This window comes from Pelodiscus sinensis, chromosome 6, assembly GCF_052426305.1.
Source record: "Pelodiscus sinensis isolate ZL-2025 chromosome 6, ASM5242630v1, whole genome shotgun sequence".
Classification (NCBI taxonomy): Eukaryota; Metazoa; Chordata; order Testudines; family Trionychidae; genus Pelodiscus; species Pelodiscus sinensis.
The window spans coordinates 128545131-128569149 of record NC_143057.1 but is presented as its reverse complement, the minus strand read 5'-3'; the positions used below and the strand labels follow the sequence as shown (position 1 = coordinate 128569149).

At 53.7% G+C, this 24019-nt stretch overlaps 1 protein-coding gene across 4 annotated transcripts in view; it reads left to right on the top strand.

The window, feature by feature from the left end:
• The window catches only part of CNTFR (ciliary neurotrophic factor receptor), a 400203-nt gene that overhangs the window by 268030 nt on the left and 108154 nt on the right, over positions 1-24019 (top strand). For all 4 annotated transcript variants that reach the window (XM_089779475.1, XM_075932804.2, XM_075932806.2 and 1 more), the window contains one exon: positions 22255-22485. In XM_089779475.1, the coding sequence (XP_089635601.1) occupies positions 22255-22485 (231 nt within the window). The remainder of the gene's footprint in view (positions 1-22254; positions 22486-24019) is intronic.

Sequence of the window (24019 nt, the reverse complement as noted above, 5' to 3'; positions counted from 1 at the left end):
ACCTCAGATTCTCTAATTCTATGACTCGGCCTTTCCCACCCCAACCTCCCCCGATTCCCTGTCTCCGACAGTGGGCCGGCAGGTTGTCCTGTGCTGTGGGCCAGGGCACACCCTCCCGGGCCAGAGAGAGCTCCGTGCGTACAGCCTTTGCTTTAGAGAATAAAACTGATCATCCCCTGGTAGCCGAATGCCTTTTCTGGTTTTGCCCAGCAAAGCTGAAGAAATTGTTTTCTATGCATGGCCTCAAGTCTGGGAGAGAAAAAAGGCGTTTTCCCTCCGCCGGCTGCGTTCTATGCACACTTCCCTCGATTTGCATTGATTTGAAGCAGGGATTCTATTTCTCTTTGCCCGCGCTCTCCTTTTGGACTTTTTGTCCCCCCTACCCCTCTGACAACTCCTTTGTGCCTGCATCTTGGATCCTTTCTTTTTCTGCTGCTCTTATTCACTTCCTCTTCTCTTCTCTCTCCCCTCCTGGCTGTAACCACCTTTCACAGCAGCCTCATTTCAGAACTGGTTTTTCATCTTTGAGGCCAAGAATTCTCTTTCCCCAGCTCTACTAGGTGGTGGATGGAAGTGCAAAGGAAAAAAAGCGTTTTTTTTTTTTAAACTAATTAATTTCTGCATGTTAAAGGGGCAGGACAGCTTCTCTGGAGAGTGTCGGAAACAGCAGGAGTTAGGCTGTAATGAAATGTTCCATTTGTTCAGGGACTTTCCCCCCGGGAATCTTTTCTTCTCTAGTGTTTAATTTAAAAACATGTCATTGTTCTTATTTTTCATTTTTGCACCATTCTTGGGGAGAGTCCTGTATTTTTCTTGACACGGCTGGAGAATTCCATAGACCGAAGGAATGTTTGCTTCCCTCCTCCTCCTTCCCCGGGGTTCAAGACCTCAATTCAGCAAATCATTTAAACACGAGCTCAAAATTAAGGATTCGCTGAAGTGCTTTGCTGAATAAGGATGGAACCGAGCATGTGTATAAGTGCTTTGCTGAATTACGGCCAAGGCATCTTTCTAAAAGGCTTCATAACCAAACGGAAAAAAAGTCCAGAACTTGAGAACGTCAGCTCACATCTCAGTGAGCACCAGGGGACCTTCAGGATACTCTGAAGGCATCTGCCTTCCAGCAGCTGGGACTGTCTTGACAATTCTGCTTTCTGCACCCCATGGTATTGTAACCAGACCTCCCCAAAAGAGAGAGACGGTCCTGGGAAGCAGGGAAAGGGCTGGGAGCTGCGGGGGATTGAGAGCTGAACAGGAGCTGCCATGGTAATGCCATGGCCCAAAGGGCAGATGCGATCTTTGCGTGCATAAACTAGGGATTTCTTGAGGGTGAGCAAATAGGTTATTTTCCCTTCGTGTTTGGCACCGGTGCGACCGCTTCTGGAATCCTGAAAACATAAGAACATCCTGACTGCGTCAGACCAAAGATCCATCTAGCCCAGTGTCCTGTCTGCCGACAGTAGCCAGCGCCAGGTGCCCCAGAGGGAGTGAACAGAACAGGAAATCATCAAGTGATCCCTCCCCTGTCACCCATATCCAGCTTCTGACAAACAGAGGCTAGGGACACCATCCCTACCCATCCTGGCTAATCGCCATTGATGGGCCTAACCTCCATGAATGTATCTAGCTCTTTTTTGAACCCTGTTAAAGTCCTGGTCTTCACAACATCCTCTGGCAAGGAGTTCCACAGGTTAACTGTGTGCTATGTAAAGTAAAACTTCCTTCTGTTTGTTTTAAACCTGCTGCTTATTAATTTCATTTGGTGACCCCCAGTTCTTTTGTGATAGGAAGGAGTAAATAATTCTTCCTTGTTTACTTTCCCCATACCAGTCATGATTTTATAGACCTCTATCCTGTCCCTGCTTAGTCGCCTCTTTTCCAAGCTGAAAAGTCCTCATCTTATTAATCTGTCCCCATACGGCAGCCGTTCCATACTCTTCATCATTTTTGTTGCCCTTTTCTGAATCTTGTCTAATTCCAGTGTATTTTTTGAGATGTGGTAACCACTTCTGCATGCAGTATTCAAAGTGTGAGTGCACCATGGCTTTATAGAGACGCAAAATGATATTTTCTGTCTTCTTATCTATCCCTTTCCTACAGATTCCCAATGTTCTGTTAGACTTTTTGACTGCCGCTGCACATTGAGGGGATGTAATAGAAATGTATCTGAGGGGGAGGAATAGCTCAGTGGTTTGTGCATTGGTCTGCTAAACCCGTGACTGTGAGTTCAATTCTTTAGGGGGGCCATTTAAGGCTCTGGAGCAAATGTGTCAGGGATGGTACTTGGTTCTGCCTTGAGAGCAGCCAACTGGACTCAACAACCTTGCAAGGTCCCTTCCAATTCTATGAGATAGGTGTATCTCTCCATATACTATCTACAACTATTCCAAGAGCTGTCTCTCCAGTGGTGACAGCTAATTTAGTTCCCATCATCTATATGTATCGTTGGGATTCTTTTTTTCCAATGTGCATTTCTTTGCATTTATCAGCATTGAAATTCATCTGCCATTTTGTTGCCCAGCCGCCTGGTTTTGTGAGATCCTTTTGAAGCTCTTTGTGGTCTGCTTTGGACTTAACTGTCTTGAGCTGTTTTGTAATCTCTGCAAACATCTCACTGTTTAGCCCTTTCTCCAGATCGTTTATGAATACGTTGAATAGGATTGGTCCTCGTATGGACCCCTGGAGGACACCACTAGCTACTTCTCTTCATTATGAAAACTGACCATTTATTTCTACTTTTTGTTTCCTGTCTTTCAGTCAGTCACTCTTATCCCACTAGCCAATTAGCCTGTCGTAAGACGGGATTTTCAGGTCTCTCCTCCACGTCGGTCTTCTCTCCTGAGCCTCCAGTCTCTCGCTCCGTCTCTCTCTCTCCTCCGCCTACTGCCTCCCCCCCCCTCTCTCTCAGCTCTCCTCTGCCTCCTGCCTCTGTTTCCGTCTCTCTCTTTCTCTTCTTTTCCCCCTCCTGCCTCTCACTCGGGGGACCATAGAGCCCAAACGGCTGCTTGCGCCACTTGCTCCCACGCGGCGGCCTGGCTGAGCGGCGCAGAAGTCAGCCAAGCGCCATTGCTGGAGGCGAAGGGGGACAGGGCAGTGACGTTCATGGCCGGGGCGGGGCCTGGAGTCGCTGTCACACCACACGTCACCGCCCTGCCCCCCTTCGCCTCCCGCCCTGGCACTCGGCTGACACTCGGGGGAGCAAGCGCCGCAGGGGAGCAAGGGGACCGCAGACCCCAAACAGTTGCTTGCACCACATGCTCCCACGCGGCGGCCCGGCTGAGCGGCGCACAACTCAGCCGAGCGCCACGGCGGGAGGCAACAGCGCCGCCCAGAGGGAACAGCCAGCGTTTCAGCGTTACAGAGTCACAGACATTGGGCTACTATAGATATGACGACAGCTTCCTTTGCTTACGAGCCTTTGGTGGGGGACCTTGTCAAAGGCTTTCTGGAAATCTAAGTCCAGGATGGACCTCGCTGGTCCGGCACCCTCAGGACCTGACTGGTCCCAGATAAGAGATTTTTCTGGATGAGGGGAGGTCATTTCAGCCCCACCCCTGCCAGCTTTCCTGGCTTCCCCCGCTACCCAGCTGAGTTGCATGCTAGCTCTCGGCCCCTCCCCAGATCAGCTGAGCCGTGCGCTGGCTCCTGGTGCGCCCCACCCAGCCCAGATGAGACGTGGCTCCAGCCCCCCTTGCATCCCAATGGAGCTGTAAGTGAGGTGCACAGAGGCTCCCAGGCCCCCTCCGCCCTGCAGCGGGCCAGGACTCTCTGGTCCTGGAATATCCTGGAAAGGTATAACAAGTGGGGCTCCGCAGGGGTCTGTTGTGGGGCCCGTTTTGTTCAATATCTTCATCAACGATTTAGATATCGGCATAGAGAGTACGCCTAGTAAGTTTGCAGATGATGCCAAGCTGGGAGGGGTTGCGACTGTTGTGGAGGATAGGGTCACAATTCAAAATCATAGAATCATAGAACCATAGAGCTGGAAGAGACCTCAGAAGGTCATCAAGTCCAGCCCCCTGCTCTAGGCAGGACCAATCCCAACTAAATCAACCCGGCCAGGGCTTTGTCAAGCTGAGACTTAAACACCTCTAGGGATGGAGACTCCACTACTTCCCTAGGGAACCCATTCCAGTGCTTCACCGCCCTCCTAGTAAAATAGTTTTTCCTAATATCCAACCTGGACCTCTCCCACCACAACTTGAGACCATTGCTCCTTGTTCTGCCATCTGTCACTACTGAGAATGATCTGGAAAAATTGGAGAAATAGTCTGAGGTAAACTGGATTAAGTTTAATGAGGACAAATGCAAAGTGCTCCACTTAGGAAGAAAAAATCCATTTCACACACAGAGAATGGGAAGCGACTGTCTAGGAAGGAGTCCTACAGAAAGGGATTTAGGGGTCAGAGTGGACCACAAGCTAAATAAGACTGTGACGCTGTTGCAAAAAAATCAAACATGATTCTGGGCTGCATTAACAGGTGTGTTGTGAGCAAGACACGAGAAGTCATTCTGCCGCTCTACTCTGTGCTGGTTAGGCCTCAGTTGGAGGATTGTGTCCAGTCCTGGGCACCACATATCAGGAAAGATGTGGAGAAATTGGAGAGGGTCCAGAGAAGAGCAACAAGAATGATGAAAGGTCTAGAGAACATGACCTATGAAGGAAGACTGAAAGAATTGGGCTTGTTTAGTCTGGAAAAGAGAAGACTGAGAGGGAACATGACAGGGGTTTTCAGGTATCTAAAAGGGTGTCACAAGGAGGAAGGAGAAAAATTGTTCTTCTTGGCCTCTGATGATGGGACAAGAAGCAATGGGCTTAAACTGCAGCAAGGGAGGTTTAGGTTGGACATTAGGAAAATGTTCCTGACTGTCAGGGTGGTTAAACACTGGAATAAATTGCCCAGGGAGGTTGTGGAATCCCCATCTCTGGAGATATTTAAGAGCAGGTTAGATAATTGTCTACCAGGGATGGTCTAGACAGTTCTGGGTCCTGCCATGTGGGCAGGGGACTGGACTCGATGACCGCTCGAGGTCCCTTCCAGGTCTAGTGTTTTACGATTCTATGATCTGTGGTCATCCCTGACCGCAGAAGTTGCCGGACCAGAGAATCCCAGATTTTAGAGGTGCCACCTGTACACTAAATCCACTGGATCCCCCTTGTCCACATGTTTGTTGACCCCCTCAAAGAACTCTAGTAGATTAGGGAGGCAGGATTTCCCTTTACAGAACCCATGTTCACTCTTCCCCAACAAATTGTGTTCATCTTTGTGTTTGACAGTTTTGTTCTTCTGATGTGAGACTTATTGGCTTGCAATTGCTGGGATCCCCTCACCTCTGGAGCCCTGTTTAAAGATTGGTGTCACATTAGCAATCTGCCAGTCATTTGATACAGAAGCTGATTGAAAGGATAATTTTCAAATCCCAGCTAATAGTTCTGCAGTTTCACATTTGAGTTCCTTCTGAACTCATGAGCGAATCCCATCTGGTCCTGGTGGTTTATTAAGAACAAAAGAGCATAAGAACGGACGTACTGGGTCAGACCAAAGGTCCATCTAGCCCAGTAGCCTGTCTGCCGACAGTGGCCAGCACCAGGTGCCCCAGAGAGGATGGACCGAAGACAATGATCGAGCGATTTGTCTCCTGCCATCCCTCTCCAGCCTCTGACAAACAGAGGCCAAGGACACCATTTCTATCCCCTGGCTAATAGCCTTTTATGGACCTAACCTCCATGAAATTATCTAGCTTCTCTTTAAACTCTGTTATAGTCCTAGCCTTCACAGCCTCCTCTGGCAAGGAGTTCCACAGGTTGACAACACGCTGTGTGAAGAAGAACTTTCTTTTATTAGTTTTAAACCTGCTACCCATTAACTTCATTGGTGTCCTCTAGTTCTTCTATTATGGGAACTAATAAATAACTTTTCTTTATCAGCCCTCTCCACACCACTCATGATTTTATAGACCTCTATCATATCCCCCCTCAGTCTCCTCTTTTCTAAACTGAAAAGTCCCAGTCTCTTTAACCTCTCCTCATCTGGGACCCGTTCCAAACCCCGAAGCATTTTAATGGCCCTTTTCTGAACCCTTTCCAAGGCCAAAATATCTTTGTAATTTATCAGTTTGTTCTAAAATCTCCTCTCCTGATGCCTCAATCTGGTTTAGTTCCTCAGATTTGTCACTTAAAAAGAACAGCTCAGGTTTGGGAATCTTCCTCACGTCCTCACCTGTGACGACGGATGCAAAGAATTCATGTACTTTCTCCGCAGTGACCGTTTCGTCCATGAGAAATCCTTTAGCAAATCGACCAACCAGGGGCCCCACGAGTTGTTTATCAGGCTTCTGAAATACTTATCAGGGCGAGGGGGGTTACTTTTTTAATCTTCTTCCTTTTTTTTTTTTTTGGCCTTCCTAATTCTGGTTTTGCCCTTTCTAGAGCTTGTGCTCCTTTCTGTTTTCCTCCCTAGGATTTAACTTTTTTTCAAAGGGCGCTGTTTTACCCCTCGCTCCTGCTTGTACTTGGTTGTTTAGCCGCAGTGTCACATCTGAAGAAAGACGTTGGTGTATTGGAGGGTGGGGAAGTACTGAGATGGGTTCCCTAGGGAAGGGGTGGAATCTCCATCCTAGAGGGCTACCTCTAGACTGGCATGATTTTCCGCAAATGCTTTTTTTCCGCACTTTTTGCGGAAAAGCGTCCGTGCCAATCTAGACGCACTTTTGCGCAAAAAAGCCCCGATCGCCATTTTCGCAATTGGGGCTTTTTTGCACAAAACAAATCTGAGCTGTCTACACTGGCCCTTTTGCCCGAACGGGAGCAGCATAGTATTTCCGCAAGAAGCACTGATTTCAGACATGAGATCGTCAGTGCTCTTGCGGAAATTCAAGCGGCCAGTGTAGACAGCTGACAAGTTTTTCCACAAAAGCAACTGCTTTTGTGGAAAAACTTGCCATTCTAGACACAGCCGAGGTGTTTAAGTGCTTGACCAAGCCCTGGCTGGGATGATTGAGTTGGGTTGGTCCTGCTTTGGGCAGGGGCTGGACTTGATGCCTCTTGAGGTCTCTTCCAGCCCTGGGAGTCTATGAGTCTATGATTGGAGAGGGTTCAGAAAAGAGCCATAGGAAAGATAGCTTTTTTGACGCCTCACTCCTGCCCCTGCACATGGAGAGCTGTGTTCAGGGAACTAGCCCCAATGATTCCAGGATCTCTTTCTTGAGTGAGAACAGCTACTTTAGACCCCGTCATTTTTGTACGTCTCTCTGGGATTGTATTTTGCCGCGTGCAGTTACTTGGCACGAATCAATATCGAGTTCCTTCTGCCCTCGTCACTAGTCGCCCAGGTTCGTGAGATCCCTCGGCAGCTCTTTGCAGTCAGCTTTGGACATCGCTGCTTTGAGTCATTTTGTGTCAGCTGCTAGTTTTGCCACCTCATGCGTTGCCCCTGTTTCAAGAACATGTCTGAGAAGCTGAACAGCAGGGGTCCAAAGGCAGACCGCTGCTGCATACCACCATTTATTCCTATTCTTTTTTTCCCCTGTCTTTTAAGCGGAGCACCGGGCAATGCTTTCATTAGGATCAAAGGATCCTTCAGTTACTTGATTGACAGACCTTTTGTTAGCGTAATCACCCTGCCTCCCTCTGTGTATAAACACTCCCGGTCCCGCTGGCAAAGCTGGGAGCAGCAAGACTGGGTTGCAATTAAGAGCTGCCTCTGGAGCTGGGCATGTGTTTTAAGCAGACGTCAAGGATGAAATCCAGGGGTTCAAACTTTAGGGGGGCAGCTACTGAAAAGGCCTCTCTGGGTGCAGTCCAGGCATGCACTGTGCTCCACCGTACCAAAATCTTAACCAGCTGATGATGCTCTGTTGGAATCCATCCTGTTCCTAAATCGCCGGGTGTATGGAAATTTTACCCATGGCTTTGCTAATTGGGCTGGGCGGTTGGGTGTCTCCAAAAAGGCTGCTGCCAAATGCATCTGATCTCTAGGTCTGTTTTTTTTTTTTTTTTTATCTGACCTAGATGGGGATTTTACAAAGAGCAGGACCGAATAAGTGACAAAGCATTAGCCTGCAGCGGGAAAACAGGCAGATGGAAACAGCCTCGGGGGCTGCATATTAAAGCTATTTAAATGCAAACAAAAAAAAGCGACTGTAACATCGCGGTGATGCGTTTGTTCTGGAAATGGAGAGGTCTGGTTCTCACACAGCACTCGTCACATGGCCCGGCTGCATGCTCAGGGTGCAACGCCAGGCTGGAGAAATCGGCCGACTCCAGTGGGAGGCGCTTGGATTTGGATTCTGGTTGCTGTGCCAACATGAGCATCCCAGGGGCAGGTCACCGTCCACACAAGCATATTAGTTGAGGGCTGGTGGTTGGTTGAGGGTGCGAGTGTAGATTGGAGCGCGGATGGAGAAATTCTCACGTTGGTGTGCACCAAAGCATGTGCGGGTGTGCACCACCAGTAGAAACACAGGCTGGCGGCTGTGGGCGCTCTGCTAAGCAACTGGGCCACCCCTGACTCTCTCCTGGGTGCCCGCCCAAGCGCTCAGCTTGCAGGGGACCCTGGTTGAGCTGGCAGGTGAATTTTGTGCTAGGCATGAACAGGAAAGTCAAGGCCTGGCAGTGCTAGCTGTCTGGAACCGGGCCGCTTGCAGGGAGCTGCTGTGGGAGAGAGAGCCAGGGCAGGCCGGCAGGGGACAGCAGGTCTCACTCCTCATTGGAGGGTGACCAAGAGAGGCAGCGCCCTGTCACTAGCTCCTTCTCTGCCTGCTAATTCACTGCCGTGCCACCCACTTACGCAGCCAGAGCTCCGCCTGTGCTGTTAGCAGGGCTGCCTTCTACCCAGCTGCCATTCCTGCCCCTTGTCCTTCCCCCGGCCTGCCCTGCCGACGCCCCTCGACCTGCCCTGCCCGGGGCTCCCCACTCAGCTCTGTGCTGGGACTGCACTCCAGGCAGGACACAGTGCAGGGACTGGGGTGCTGCGGGGAGGACGATGCCTTTTGTGGCTGTTCCTGGGGGGGCCAGGCGGCCTACAGGGCCGCGGAGGGGATGGTTTGGTTCTTAACGAGCTCGGTTGGGACTCGAGCGCAGGGGTCCGCTCCCAGCTCTGCCACCGGCTCGCCGCATGACCTCGGGCCCGGGGGAGATTTTTGGAGGTGCCTCGTCCTGGCAGCTCCGGTTGATTTCGGCTGGGGTCAGAGGCGTCTCGGCACCTCTGAGAACAAGGATCCGGCGCCTCAGCGGAGGGGGCGGCTTCCTCGCCTGGCAGGGACGCCGGGAGGGTGAGCCCAGCTGTGGGCGACGTGGTCGGCTGCGATGAAGAGCGCCAGCAGCGCTCCCAGACGGGTTCCCTCACGGACCGGGAGAGGGGCCAGATGTCCCCAGGCCACCGTGGGCCAAGCTGTAAGTCTCCTTTCCCGCCAGGGAGCCGGGACTCGGTTCCTCACTGGGCACGGCTCCTTCCTCCCCCGGCCTGGAGGCTGCCCGGTGCTCGTTCGATTGCTGCATGGAGATTGAGGCCAGAGGGGACCTCGCCTGGCTCCCCAGTATTGCACGGGCCATAAACGTCTCCTCATCACCCCTGGCCGGAGCCCAAGGACTTGTGTTTGGCAACAGCAGCTTCCTGACAGGCGGCCGGGCCGGATTGGGAGACCACAGGAGAAGGAGAAGCCGCCACGTCCTTGTCCGACTGGTTCGGCAGCCGCCCTGGTACACGAGCCTTGTTTCCCCTTGGAATCCGTCTGGCCTCCCTTTCCAGCCAGGGGTCCTTCTGCCTGCGTGGCGGGGTTAAAGATCCCCGGGCGCCCGTCCTCTCCCTGTCAGGGTCTGTCACGCTGTACCCCACGGACTCCTCCATCTCCGGTTTGGGGAAGGAAACTGAGTTCCATAACCCCCGCTCCTGACCCGGGGCTTCTACGCATTGCACGGCCCCGGCTCCCCTTCTCTGTTCCCTCAGGCCGCCTCCACCGCCCAGGCCGCCTCAGCTGCCGCTGCAGCCAAGCCCCGAGGTAACAGCCATGCTGGGGAGCGACGGCCTGGCTTATCTCCTGTGACAACTGTGTTCCTCTGCTGGCAGAAGTGTCCCTCCCTGTACAGGAAATTGCCATAAATCGCGCATTCGCCTCGCTGGAGCATGCCTGCACGTCTCCCCCACGAACGGCTGGGGAGGGCAGCGAGGGGCCTCCGCGCCGGCGTCTCTCATGCGGCCTCGCGGCCTCCGCTGCTGAGAGCAACACGACACGGACACACGTGGAGAATAAACCTCATCTGGGACAGAAACAGCTTCACTGAGCATCTATCTGCTCCCCACAGCCCGACTTACTGTGCACACTCCCTGCACACCCTTCCTACTGTACACCTCCCATGCACACCCCTACCTGCTGTACACCCCCTGCACACCCCTTCCTACTGTACACATCCCATGCACACCCCTACCTGCTGTACACGTCCCATGCACACCCCTACCTGCTGTACACCCCCTGCACACCCCTACCTACTGTACACGTCCCATGCACACCCTTCCTACTGTACACGTCCCATGCACACCCCTACCTGCTGTACACCCCCTGCACACCCCTACCTACTGTACACGTCCCATGCACACCCTTACCTACTGTACACCCCCTGCACACCCCTACCTACTGTACACATCCCATGCACACCCTTCCTACTGTACACGTCCCATGCACACCCCTACCTGCTGTACACCCCTGCACACCCCTACCTACTGTACACATCGCATGCACACCCTTCCTACTGTACACGTCCCATGCACACCCTTACCTACTGTACACCCCCTGCACACCCCTACCTACTGTACACATCCCATGCACACCCCTACCTACTGTACACATCCCATGCACACCCTTCCTACTGTACACGTCCCATGCACACCCTTACCTACTGTACACCCCCTGCACACTCCTACCTACTGTACACATCCCATGCACACCCTTCCTACTGTACACGTCCCATGCACACCCCTACCTGCTGTACACCCCCTGCACACCTTTACCTACTGTACACATCCCATGCACACCCTTCCTACTGTACACGTCCCATGCACACCCTTACCTACTGTACACCCCCTGCACACCCCTACCTACTGTACACATCCCATGCACACCCTTCCTACTGTACACGTCCCATGCACACCCCTACCTGCTGTACACCCCCTGCACACCTTTACCTACTTCACACGTCTCATGCACACCCCTACCTACTGTACAACCCCTCCACACCCCTTCCTATTGTACATGTCCCATGGATTCTCCTACGTACTATACATCCCCTGCACACCCCTACCTACTGTACACATCCCATGCACACCCCTACCTACTGTACACCCCCTGTACACCACTACTTACTTACACATCCCATGGACACTCCCACCTACTGTACACGTCCCATGCACACCCCTACCTACTGTACAACCCCTACACTCCTGTAATTACTGTACACATCCCATGCATACCCTTACTTACAGTACACCCCCTGCAAAGCCCTTCCTACTGTACACGTCCCATGCACACCCCTACCTGCTGTACACCCCCTGCACACCTTTACCTACTGTACACATCCCATGCACACCCCTTCCTATTGTACAACCCTTCCACACCCCTTCCTATTGTACACGTCCCATGGATGCTCGTACGTACTATACACCCCCTGCACACCCCTACCTACTGTACACATCCCATGCATACCCCTACCTACTGCACACGTCTCATGCACACCCCTACCTACTGTACACATCCCATGCACACCCCTACCTACTTCACACGTCTCATGCACACCCCTACCTACTGTACACCCCCTGCACACCACTACTTACTTACACATCCCGCCTACTGTACACATCCCATGCACACCCCTACCTACTGTACAACCCCTACACACCCATAATTACTGTACACATCCCATGCATACCCTTATTTACTGTACACCCCCTGCAAACTCCTCCCTACTGTACACGTCCCATGTGCACCCCTTTCTACTGTACACCCCCTGCACACCTTTACCTACTGTACACATCCCATGCACACCCCTACCTACTGTACAACCCCTACACACCCGTAATTACTGTACACATCCCATGCATACCCTTACTTACTGTACACCCCCTGCAAACCCCTCCCTACTGTACACGTCCCATGTGCACCCCTTCCTACTGTACAGCCCTGCAAACCCCTACCTACTGTACATGTCCCAGGCATGCCCCTACCTACTGTACATCCCCTGCACACCCCCACCTACTGTACACCTCCCATGAAAACCCCTATTTACTATACACCCCATGCACAAACCTACCTACAGTACACCTCCCATGCACACCCAACCACCTTAACAGTTTAAAAAAGAACTAGATACATTCATGGAGGACAGGTCCCTCGATGGCTATTAGCCAGGGTGGGTAGGGAGGGTGTCCCTGCCTCTCTTTGTCAGAGGCTGGGAATTGACTACAGGGGAGGGATCACTGGATGATTCCCTGTTTTATCCCTCCCTCTGGGGCCCCTGCTGGCAGACAGGACACTGGGCGAGATGGGCCTTTGGTCTGACCCAGCCTGGCCGTTCTTATGTTCTTAACGCCTTTCCATTCCTAGCTACCTACCCCCAGAAACCCTACCTACTGACCTGGTCCCTCACAGCCCCAACCACACCCTTTCTATCCCAGTACCTCTGAGTACCTCCCCCACAGCGGTAACTATTTACTTGCCATCCCCCGCTACTCCATGCTTCCTACCCCCGCACTCCTACCTGCTCACCTATCACAGCTGTGACCCTGTAACTCGTCGGACCCCAGGACTGGCGAGTCGGATTTTCACTCCTGTTCTGGCCTTTGTCTGAAGCCCAAATGAACTCCTCCCCCTCACACTGCCAGCTCTGCCTCTGCTCTCAGAAACACCAGCAGAGGGAAAAGATCCACCCGAAATTTCTGCCCCAGCTCCGTTTTCAGGCTGTCCAGCCACTGACTTGTCCAGGAGCAGTCTCCCTGCAGTTCTGGAAGCAGAAATCTTCCAACCCCCCTCCAAGGGAATGCTTTTCTCACGCAACACAGAATTCATCTGTGGAACTCATTGCCACAGGATACCACTGGTGCTGAGAGCTACTCAGGGGCCGGAGCACGACTTGGAGCCCATCAACAAGAACGCCCCGAGTTACAATAGTAAGAACTTCAGAAAGCGAGAGTTTTGGAAGGGCTTTAAGTCGTCCTACAGAGTATTAGCCACTTTCTTGAGGTCAGGAGAAATCTTCTCTGGGCAGGTACTAGGAGGTGTCTGGCACCTTCCCCTGAACCAGGACAACCCCTAGCTCGCTGTCCCACCAGCAGCAAAGCAGGGAGATGTATAGGGATAGTCAGTCTCCTTCTGAGCAGACAACTGGGAGCATCCTGTGCTTGTCCCAGGCTGGCTCTCCAGCTCTCCTTCCATGGCCAGGCCCCAGTCTCCGTCCTTGGTCCCAGTCCACGGCTTTCCTTTCTTGTCACTCCTTGTGTCACTAACGCCCCAGGAGGGATTCATCGACACCAAATAGCCGCAGGTCCCCTACAGCAGCTCCTGCCTCTCGTGATCTGGTCTTGGTCTAGAGGAGAGCGATAATCACGTCTGTAGAGAAGGGATCGTTCCCCTTTATTCGGCACTGGCGAGGCTTCATCTGGAGTGTTGCCTCCAGTTCTGGGCCCCATATTACGGAAGGAGGTGGACACACCGGAGAGGGCCCAGCGGAGGGCGACACAAACGATGAGGGAGCTGGAGCACGTGACCCCCGAGGAGAGGCTGAGGGATTTGGGCTTGTTTAGCCTGCAGAAGAGTGAGGGGGGATTTGAGAGCAGCTCCCTGAAGGGGAATTCCAGAGAGGCTGGAGAGAGGCTGTTCTCAGCAGTGATGGATGCCAGAGGCTGTGTCTACACCACAGAGAAAAGTCAGAAAAAGATATGCACATTGCAAACCGCGATGTGCGTATCTTTTTCCGCTTTCCTTTCGGGAAGAGGCTTTTCCGAAATTTGGCGTGTCTACACGGCACCAAATCTCAGCAAAACCTCCTCTTTTGGCACATCCCTTCTTCCTCGTACAACGAGGTTTGCAGGGATGGCGAGAGAACATGGCCACTTTTCCATCCCTGGAGGTGTCTAAGTCTTGGCTTGACCAAGCCCTGGTTGGGATGACTGAGTTGGGGTTGGTCCTGCTTTGGGCAGGGGGCTGGACTCGATGCCTCCTGAAGGGATGGAATTGGAGAGAGTTGTCGATTGCTGAACCAGGCAAGGCACAAAGAACCCATCTGGGGCCAGCCTGGATCGTCCTGGGGAAAGGGCCCGGAGCCCCATTTCTAAGACTTCGGAGCCTCACCAGGCCACGAATTCACAGGCTGGCTCGCCTAGCTCTAGTCCTGCTCGCCCGCCGGGAGCAGAGCCGCGCACGCCCCCAAGCACGCCCCACAGCGCAAAGGAGGGGGAACGCATCGGTGACTCCCCTCCCCTCCTCTCCGAAGGAAACTCCAGGCGGGCTCCAGGCTATCTCAGCGGTGATGAAGTGGCAGTCCGTTAGCACCCATCTGTTATCTCTTAATTAAAGTTGCTTGCTAATTATTTCTCCTTGTCAGGAGAGCCAAGCTGCTGACTCCAGGGATTTACCCAAGTGCGGCAAACAAAACCAGGCGTCGCTTGCTGCCGCGCTTCGTTCACGAACAAATTCCACCTGGAACGGTCCCTATCTGGGGCTTCATCTCCAACGCTCAATTATGTCTGTTTCCGTACAAAGATATATTGGGTTGGAAATCTCTCCTCGGGGAGCTGGCTCCCTTCACATGAAATTCCTCCTCTCGCAAGGGAAAGTTTCTGTTGGCAACTGAGGCCGGGTGGGAACAAAGTACGGGAGAAGGGAGTGACATTAACACACACGCTCCCCGCTCCATTCCAGGCACAACTGAGAGGAGGCTTAGCAGCCTGCTCTGGGTCCGGGGCATGTTTTCTCTGTACTGTAAGATGCAACTTGGCATGTGGTCGCCTCAGCTCCAGAAAGATCTCTTAGCCTCGCTAAAAGCTCAGAGAAGGGCAACAAAAATGACGAGGGGTTTGGAACAGGTCCCACATGACGAGAGATTAAAAGGACGGGGGCTTTTCAGCTTGGAAAAGAGGAGACTAAGGGGGGATAGGAGCGCGATCTATAAACTCATGACAGCTGAAGAGAAAGTGAATAAGGAAAAGTTATTTGCGCCTTCCCATAACACAAGAGCAAGGGATCACCCGATGAAATGAATAGGCAGCAGGTTTAAAACCAACCAAAGGAAGGTTTTCTTCATGCAGCGCACGGTCAACCTGTGGAACTCCTCGCCAGAGGATGTGGTGAAGATCGGGACTTTAACAGGGTTCAATAAAGAGCTAGATAGATTCATGGCGGTTAGGTCCATCAGTGGCTATTAGCCAGGCTGGGTAGGGATGGTCCCTAGCCTCTGTTTGTCAGAAACTGGGAATGGGCGAGAGGGGGGGGATCACTGGTTGATTCCCTGTTTTGTTCCCTCCCTCTGGGGCACCTGGTGCTGGCCAGTGTCAGCAGACAGGACACTGGGCTAGACGGACCTTTGGTCTGACCGTTCTTATGGCCTGGTTGCTGGTCTGGAGGAAAGCAGGGCTGGTGGAGACAGGGGTGAAGCACTTGAGGAGTTAGCAGTTCTAATCCCCTTTCTGCTGTGGCCATCACCTCCTCCTCGTGGCTCCGGGAGTCTTTCCCCAGCGCGGCCGGGGCCTGCTGCTCTCTTCCCATTGTGGGGGGGCGGGGGGGTCGACCTCATTTGGCTTGAAAGTCACAGAGTCGTGAGCCTTTCTGCTTTGCTCACCTTGTGAGTCTCCCTGCCCCCCCCCCCACAGCACGCTGCTGCCATGCAATGTCTTACACACGCATGTACACACCGCTGTCTAATGCATCACCAAGAGGCTTGCTTGTGGCTGGCCCGACCCAGACGGGAGAGAGAGCTGGTCGGCATAAAGTTATTTATGCCGCTTATTAAGTTTGCAGATGATACCAAACTGGGTGGGGTTGCGACTTCTTTGGAGGATAGGGACATAATTCAGAATGACCTTAGCAAGTTAGAGAAATGGTCGGAGGTAAACAGGATGAGGTTTAATAGAGAGAAATGCAAAGTGCTCCACTTAGGAAGGACCAATCAGTTCCATACATACAAGATGGGAAGCGACTGTCTAGGAAGGAGCATGGCGGAAAGGGATCTAGGGGTCATAGTGGACCACAAGTTGAATATGAGTCAACAGTGTGATGCTGTTGCAAAAAAAGCAAATATGATTCTAGGTTGTATTAACAGGTGTGTTGTAAGCAAAACTCGTGAAGTCATTCTGCCGCTCTACTCTGCACTAGTTAGGCCTCAGCTGGAGTACTGTGTCCAGTTCTGGGCGCCACATTTCAAGAAAGATGTGGAGAAATTGGAAAGGGTACAGAGAAGAGCGACAAGAATGATTAAAGGTTTAGAGAACATGACCTATGAAGCCAGGCTTCATGAACTGGGCTTGTTTAGTTTGGAAAAAATAAGATTAAGGGGGGACATGATAGCGGCTTTCAAATATCTAAAAGGGTGTCACATGGAGGAAGGAGAAAATTTGTTCCTCTTGGTTTCTGAGGACAGGACAAGGAGTAATGGGCTTAAAGTGCAGCAGGGGAGGTTTAGATTGGACATTAGGAAAAAATTCCTAACTGTCAGGGTGGTCAAATATTGGAATAAATTGCCAAGGGAGGTGGTGGAATCTCCCTCTCTGGAGATATTTAAGAACAGGTTAGATAGACATCTGTCAGGGATGGTGTAGACGGAGCTTGATCCTGCCTTGAGGGCGGGAGGCTGGACTTGATGACCTCTCGAGGTCCCTTCCAGTCCTATGATTCTATGATTCTATGATAAAGGCCCAGGAATCACCAGAGGTGGATTCAGGTCTCAGTCCTGGCCCTGACTCTGGGCAAACTCACCTGCTCGCTCTGTGCCTCAGTTTCCCTAGTGGTAAAATGCAGGCCGTGGCTCCGCGTTGCCTCAAGCCAAGGGCTTTGAAAGCGACCCGCAAGGAAGGGGCTTTGAGCCAGCCGGGGGCTCGGCCTCTCTGTGAACAGCCCCCGAACCCCAATTCCGCAAGCGGCAACCCCACCTTGTGTGTGGGCACAAGGGCGTGCGCATCGCTGGCGAGAACACTTGGGTCACGTCCGTCTGTAAATTGCCGTGGCAGCCAGACGGGGCTGGGCCCTTGGGCACGAACGCCAGCCCTGCGCTCGCACAATAGGCCCCATTCAACCGGCTGGAGCGGCCGCTTCCCCCAGGAATGCTAAAAATCTCCCTTCTTGGCCGCTTCGTGTGGGGAGCTGCCCCTGAGGGGGGGCAGGGCAGCCCCCGTCTCCCCACTGGGCCGGCTCACTCGCACAGCCGGGCAGGGGCCCACCCGCACCACGTCTGGAGCCGGCCCCTCCGCAAGCCGCCCTGGTGCCCGGCTGGCACGAGGGGCACGGGAGCGTGTGCGGAGCGTGTCGCACGGGCTGGGCCAAGACCACGGGGAGCTGTGACTCTCCTGAGCAGCGGGGGCACTGTCACACACCGGGGAGGAAAGAATTGGGGGAAGGGATTGGAGTACGGGCCAGCTCGGCCTTCCTGGAGCCAGGCCTCCTTCTGGGCCTTTCTGCCTGGGGTAGGGGTTGAACTGAGTGTCTGTCCCTGTGGAGGTGCCCAGACGGACCCAGCGGAGGTCAGGAGATGGGGGCTTAGAGCTGGAACACACCCCCTGCCTGTTTGGGAGATAGAAACACTGCCAGGCCCTGTCACAGAACCATAGAACCCTAAACTGGAAGGGACCTCGAGAGTCATCAAGTCCAGTCTCCGGCCCTCCCGGCAGGGCCCAGCACCGGCTAGACCATCCCTGACAGGTGTCTGTCCAACCTGCTCTTAAATCTCTCCAGCGATGGAGATTCCACAACCTCCCCAAGCAATTTATTCCAGTGTTTGACCACCCTGACAGGTGGGAAGTTTTTCCTAATGTCCAACCTCAACCTCCCTTGCTGCAGTTTAAGCCCATTGCTTCTTGTTCTATCCTCAGAGGCCAAGGAGAACAATTTTTTTCAGCCTTTTAGATACTTGAAAACGGCTCTCATGTCCCCTCTCAGTCTTCTCTTTTCTAAACTAAACAAGCCCAGTTCTTTCAGTCTTCCTCAGAGCTCATGCTTCCTAGACCTTTCGTGGTGTTGCCCTTCTCTGGACCTTCTCCAATGTCTCCACATCTTTCTTGAAATGCGGTGCCCAGAACTGAACAATTCTCCAATTGAGGCCTAATCGGCCAGAAGAGAGCGGAAGGATGACTCCTCGTGTCTTGCTCACCGCACTCCTGTTCATGCCTCCCAGAATCAGGTTTGCTTGTTTTGCAACAGTGTCACATGGTTGACTCATATTTAGCTTGTGGTCCACTCTGACCCCTAGATCCCTTTCCGCAGGACTCCTTCCTAGACAGCTTCTTCCCACTCTGTGCGTGTGAAAGGGATTGTTGCACGGCTGCAAGCCGGCGGGTGGCCTGTGCTTACCCAGCGCCTGGGCAAGGCTGCGGTTTGTAGCTGGCCTGGCCTAGACGCTGGTCCAAGGGAGAGTGTTCATTTCCACGTAGGGGCCCTGGCGGAGCTGAGTAAAATGCCTTCCCACGGCCCCTGCCTCCGAGACATCTTCCTCTCGCCCCTTCTCTGGCCTCTGTCACTAAGAAGCTGCCTCGGCGCTCCCTTCTGGGTTGCCCGCCCATGTGGCCACGGCCCAAGTCTCCGCTGGCTTCCTGGGACTTTAACGCGTGGCTGCAGCCTGAAGTCTGGGCCGCCCCTGAAGAGGACCTGGGCAGTTTAACGCCTCCCGCTGCGGCTCCTGCCTCCAAGTAGGGGCTTGTCCCGGGTTTGCTGGTCCTGGGTGCGGGGGTTCTGTGTGTGCCAGCCTGAGAGGGGGGGAGTGTTGGCTGGGGGACTGTTTAACTCCGTCCCTGCCTGCGGATGTGCCCCCGTGGGTAGTTCTGCATCTTCTTCACCCCTGTTGGGGGAGATAAGGTTACTTGGCGGGGAGGGGTGTTCCTGGTGCCCCTTTGTCCCCAAGGATGAATCTTGGCTTGTTAGCTCCAGGTTGTGCCTGGTCCCAGCGAGGGATGTTCAATGTCAGTTCATTGAATAGTTGATTAACCTTGTGAATGCTTATCGGTTACTCGACAATTCGATAGTGCACTCCAGCCACACTCCCGAGGAGCCCCCTCCTACTCGGTGTTGCTGCCTCTGTATCAGAGGCAGCAGCACGGGGTGCCAGTCGGGAGCTGGTCCGCGCGCCTGTCGCCCTGCACTGCTGCCTCTGATCCAGAGGCAGCAGCATGTGATGGCAGCAGCAGCCCCTGTCCGGGGAGTGGGAGGGGCTTGATTTCCTGGACCTGGCGTGAGCCAAACCTGAGCCAGGCTGCCTGCCTGCCCAGCTCCGAGTGCACTTTAATGCAGAGCCGCAGCGGGGGCAGGTCCCGGATCTGTCGCAAGCCAGGACTGAGCCAGGCTGCTGGCCAGCCTGCTACAAAATGTACCAGCAGGGGGGAGAATGCGTGTCATCTGTAGCATTAACCTAGACACTTTTGCTTACCGGTTAATCGGTTAATCGACTTCACGATGACATCCCTAGTCCTAGCTAGGGTCTCTGGCAGGGCCCTCACTGGCCCTCCCGCCCTGGCCAGGAGGAGAGGTGGTCTCCGTGGCGGCAGCATCCGTGGCTGCTGCCCTGTCCTCGCAGCGGGGATAACCCTGGACATTCTGTGGAATTGCCCCACGCCCGATGGCGACATTTCCCCAGCAACGCGCCCGTCTGTCCCCGCGGCCCGAGGGTGCACCCACAAAGGGGCGGCTGCAGCTCCGGCGGACACCCAGCCACCTGGGCAGGTGACAAAAAGTGGATGGGTTGGCGCAGGCTGGTTACTCCTAGTACAGACCTGCCGGGCATGCTGCCTTGTACTTGGGTTGCTCGCCCCTGCAGCTAAGTCTTCCCTGCTATTGCTACCTGGGCTAGCTAGACTGGGCCTAGCGTGGCTCTGCTTACCTGTGCCACAGGCTACCCTCCGTTGGGGAGTCACTGTGGAGAGTTCTCGGCAAACATCCACTCCGTGTGCAGCGGCAGCCAAAACATCAAACAGTGTGTCGGGAGTCAGTAAAAAAGGGACAGAGAATCAGAGAGAGACTATCTGATTGCCTCTCTATAAATCCACCCACAGCTTCAATACTGTACAGAGGTGGTCTCCTCATCCCCAAAAAGACATCTTAGCACTGGAAAAGGGTTGGAAAAGGTCCAGAAACAAAAATGATTCGGGGTTTGGAACGGCTGCCGTATGAAGAGAAATTAAAAAGACTGGCACTTTTCAGATTAGAAAAGAGGAGACTCAGGGAACGGCTACATTGCACGCTTATTTTGAAATAAGCTATTCCAGAATAGTTATTCCGAAATAGCTTATTTCGAAATTGCACGTCTACACTGCAGGGAAGCCTCAAAATGAGTCTGAGGCCGGCTTCCCTAATGTAGACGTGCTACCTCGATTTAGAGCCTCAGGCGACACTGGGGAGGAATAATTTAGAATGGCCCCTGGGAGGGGCCCTTTCGAAGTAGCAGCAGTGGAGCATCTGCACACGCCTTATTTCGAAATAGCTGTTTCAGAATAGGCATTATTCCTTGTAGAATGAGGGTTACAGATTTCGGAATAAGCCGTCCATTGTTTTGAAATAATTTCAAAATAACAGAATGGCTGTGTAGATGTGCACATTGTTATTTCGAAATAACACTCGTTATCTCAAAATAACGGTGCCATGTAGACGCACCCTAAGGAGGGATAGGATAGAGGTCTATAAAATCATGACAGGTCTGGAGAAAGCGAGTAAGGAAAAGTTATTTACTTATTCCCACAATGTAAGAACTAGGGGTCACCAAATGAAATGAATAGGCAGCAGGTTTAAAACAAACCAAAGGAAGTTTTTCTTCATGCAGTGCATAGTCAACCTGTGGAACTCCTTGCCAGAGGAGGTTGTGGAGACCAGGACTATAACAGGGTTCAAAAAAAGAGCTAGATAAATTCATGGTGGTTAGGTCTATCAATGGCTATTAGTCAGGAAGAGTAGGAATGAGGTTCCTAGAGTCCACAGCATAGCCAGTTCCTCAGGTGTGGGGCCGGGAGTCGTCTTCCGTCGTACACTGGCTGCTGGCCCTGCTCCCGGGGACCCTGCAGTGTGGAACATGTGACCACTGAGATTTTTTACAGTTACACAATCACCTAATTAACTGCTTTTCAGCATCACACTAATTCTGGGGGGGGGGGGGGACTCTGGAAAGCATGGGGGCCCCGTCTCTGAGCCAGACTGGAGGCCCAGTCTGTTGAGGCACTTTGAATGTGGGAGCCGAGCCTTCCCATGCCATGTCCTCCCACCAGGCCGGGCGCCTCGGAGAGGGGCGAGGGGGCTGAAAGGAAACCGTCCTGCTGGGCGGGTTTCAAACCCTGCCTGGGCTCCATGGCACCTTTGCCGAAACTGAGCCGACCCCATGGAGCATTTCACAGTTAATGAATCAGCAAGTCCCTGGCAGACTTTTCCTGGGAGGCTGGAGAAGGGCTACAGATGGGACATGGCTGGCCAGGACACGCGGCCGATGAGTTTTTTCAGGACGCCTAAGTTAACTTCTCAGCTCTGCCCCAGGTGCCCTATGCAGGCAAAAGAAAGGGAATGCCTTTACCGGCCTCACCCCCGCCCGAATGGAGGGAGGGATTGGGATCCTACCGGATGCTGACAGGACCAGAATAGACGGGGCTCAGACAGGCCAGCATCCAGCCCGCTAAACCGAGCCCTCTGTGCCTTCTTAACCCCCGCCGTGGAAACTGGGGTTCGCGGCAAGAGGGCTTTGCACAGACTGGGACTCTTACAGTGGTCGTTCTCCAGGCCACTTAGCAGGGTGGGCCCGGAGGTGTCGGTGCCAGTGTGCCATACGCGAGGAAGCTGAGGTACCTAGAAGGGTTAAGGGATGTGCCCAAGGTTATGCAGTGTGTCAGTGTCAGAGCCTGACTAGAACTCACGCAGGCCTGGCTCCGGGGCCACACTGAGATCATGCTGCCCGCTGCTGTGGGGTGACTAATGCTCAGACTTTCTTCCAGGTTGGCTCCGGGCCCTGCCTCTCCGCTGCTCTGCCGTTTGCAGGCCCGGGAGCATGGCCGGCAAAGGGGTTCTCACTTCGGGATTCTCTCTCTATCTCCTCAGACTCCCACGTCCAGTACGAGCGCCTGGGGGCAGACGTGACCATGCAGTGCGGGGCGGTGGACTGGGACGCGGCAGTGACCTGGATGGCCAACGGCACCGACATGGAGGCCTCCCAAGTCAACGGGTCGCGCCTGATCCTGCGGAACGTCGACCTGGCGCAGAGCGGCCAGTACACCTGCTACGAAGGGGCCTCCTGGCACCTCAAGTACCAGACCTACCTGAGAGTGGGGAGTGAGTACACGGCCGGGCGTCCTGTTGCATCCTGGGCCGCTCGCCTGGGGAGGGCAGGGTGGCGGGTTCAAGTCCCCCCACCCAGGGGGAGGCGGGATAAAAGACACCCTGAAGGTGAGGTGGGTGGACAGGGTGGGATAAAGGGCACCCTGAAGTTGAGGTCAGGCAGTGGGATCCAATGAGGCCTAGGGGATAGGGTGCTCGCATGAGGAGGGTAGTGGGTTCAAGTCCCCCCCACCCAGGGAGAGGCGGGATAAAGCACACCCTGAAGATGAGGTGGTGGAGCAGGTTCTGGCATGGCCTTTGCCCAGTCAACCTCCTGGGGTCAGCTCCATGCTTGTCCCTTCCACACTGTGCCCCAATTGCGCAGCAAGGGGTAGCCCCTCCCCCCACGCCTGGCTGCAGCCCCCCCCCCCCCCTGATGTTGGGGTGACAAGGCGCTAGAGGACACCCCCTGCACGAAGGGAATAATGGAATCCCGTCCGCGCTGAGGCGATGGCAGGGCGAAGATGTCCCCGGATGGGACGGTATCAGCCCAGCCCAGTGAATCGTGGGTCTTTTCTCTACACGGGGGCGGGGAGCCTCTTTTGGGCTGGGGGCCCCTGACCCACAGAAAAATCAGTCGGGGGCCACACACGAGTGAGAACCCTCCCTGAGGTGGCTCCCGACTGAGGGGAAAGATGCTCCCCATGCTCCCCTCGCACCCCAGAGCCTGGGGGGCCCACGCTAGTAGATGTAGGGCCCACGGCGGGGGGGCTGGAGTACCAGTGCGGACGCCCCAATGCTGGGGGGAGTCCCATGCCTTGGGGGCTAAATCCAGGCAAGTGGGGGAGGGGGAGTGAATGTCCCCCCATCCTATTCATTCACCTCAGTGCATCCATCCAAGGGGCCAGCAGAGTAATTCTGATTCGGGGAGACAAATGGGGTGACAAGAAAGGTGCCCGCAGCCTCGCTCACCAGCCAGGAGTGGCCTCGTACCAGGGGAGCTGGGCCCTGGGGGCTCACCCCAGCCCGCCTCCCAGAACCAGGCAGCTGGGTTCAGTTGGGTGCCCCCCAGAAGGGCAGCAGGTGGCTGCAGCGAAGGAGAAAGGCCCAGAAGCAGAAGCAGCGTTGGCAGAGAGCGAGGAGAGACTCCAGCGGGGAAGCCCCCAAGAGCTGCTGCAGGCGAGGAGGCCTGGGAGGAGAAACAAAAAACAGGACTAGGTAGCACTTTAAAGACTCACAAGATGGTTTATTAGGTGATGAGCTTTCGTGGGCCAGACCCACTTCCCCAGATCAAATAGTGGAAGAAAATAGTCACAACCATATATACCAAAGGATACAATTTAAAAAAATGAACACATGTGAAAAGGACAAATCAAATTTCAGAACAGAACGGGGATGTGCGGGGGAGGTAAATGTCTGTGAGCTAATGATATTAAAGGTAATAATTGGGGAAGCTATCTTTGTAATGGGTAAGATAATTAAAGTCTTTGTTCAAACTTAGGCGTAAAGTGTCGAATTTTAGCATGCATGACAGTTCAGAGGATTCTCT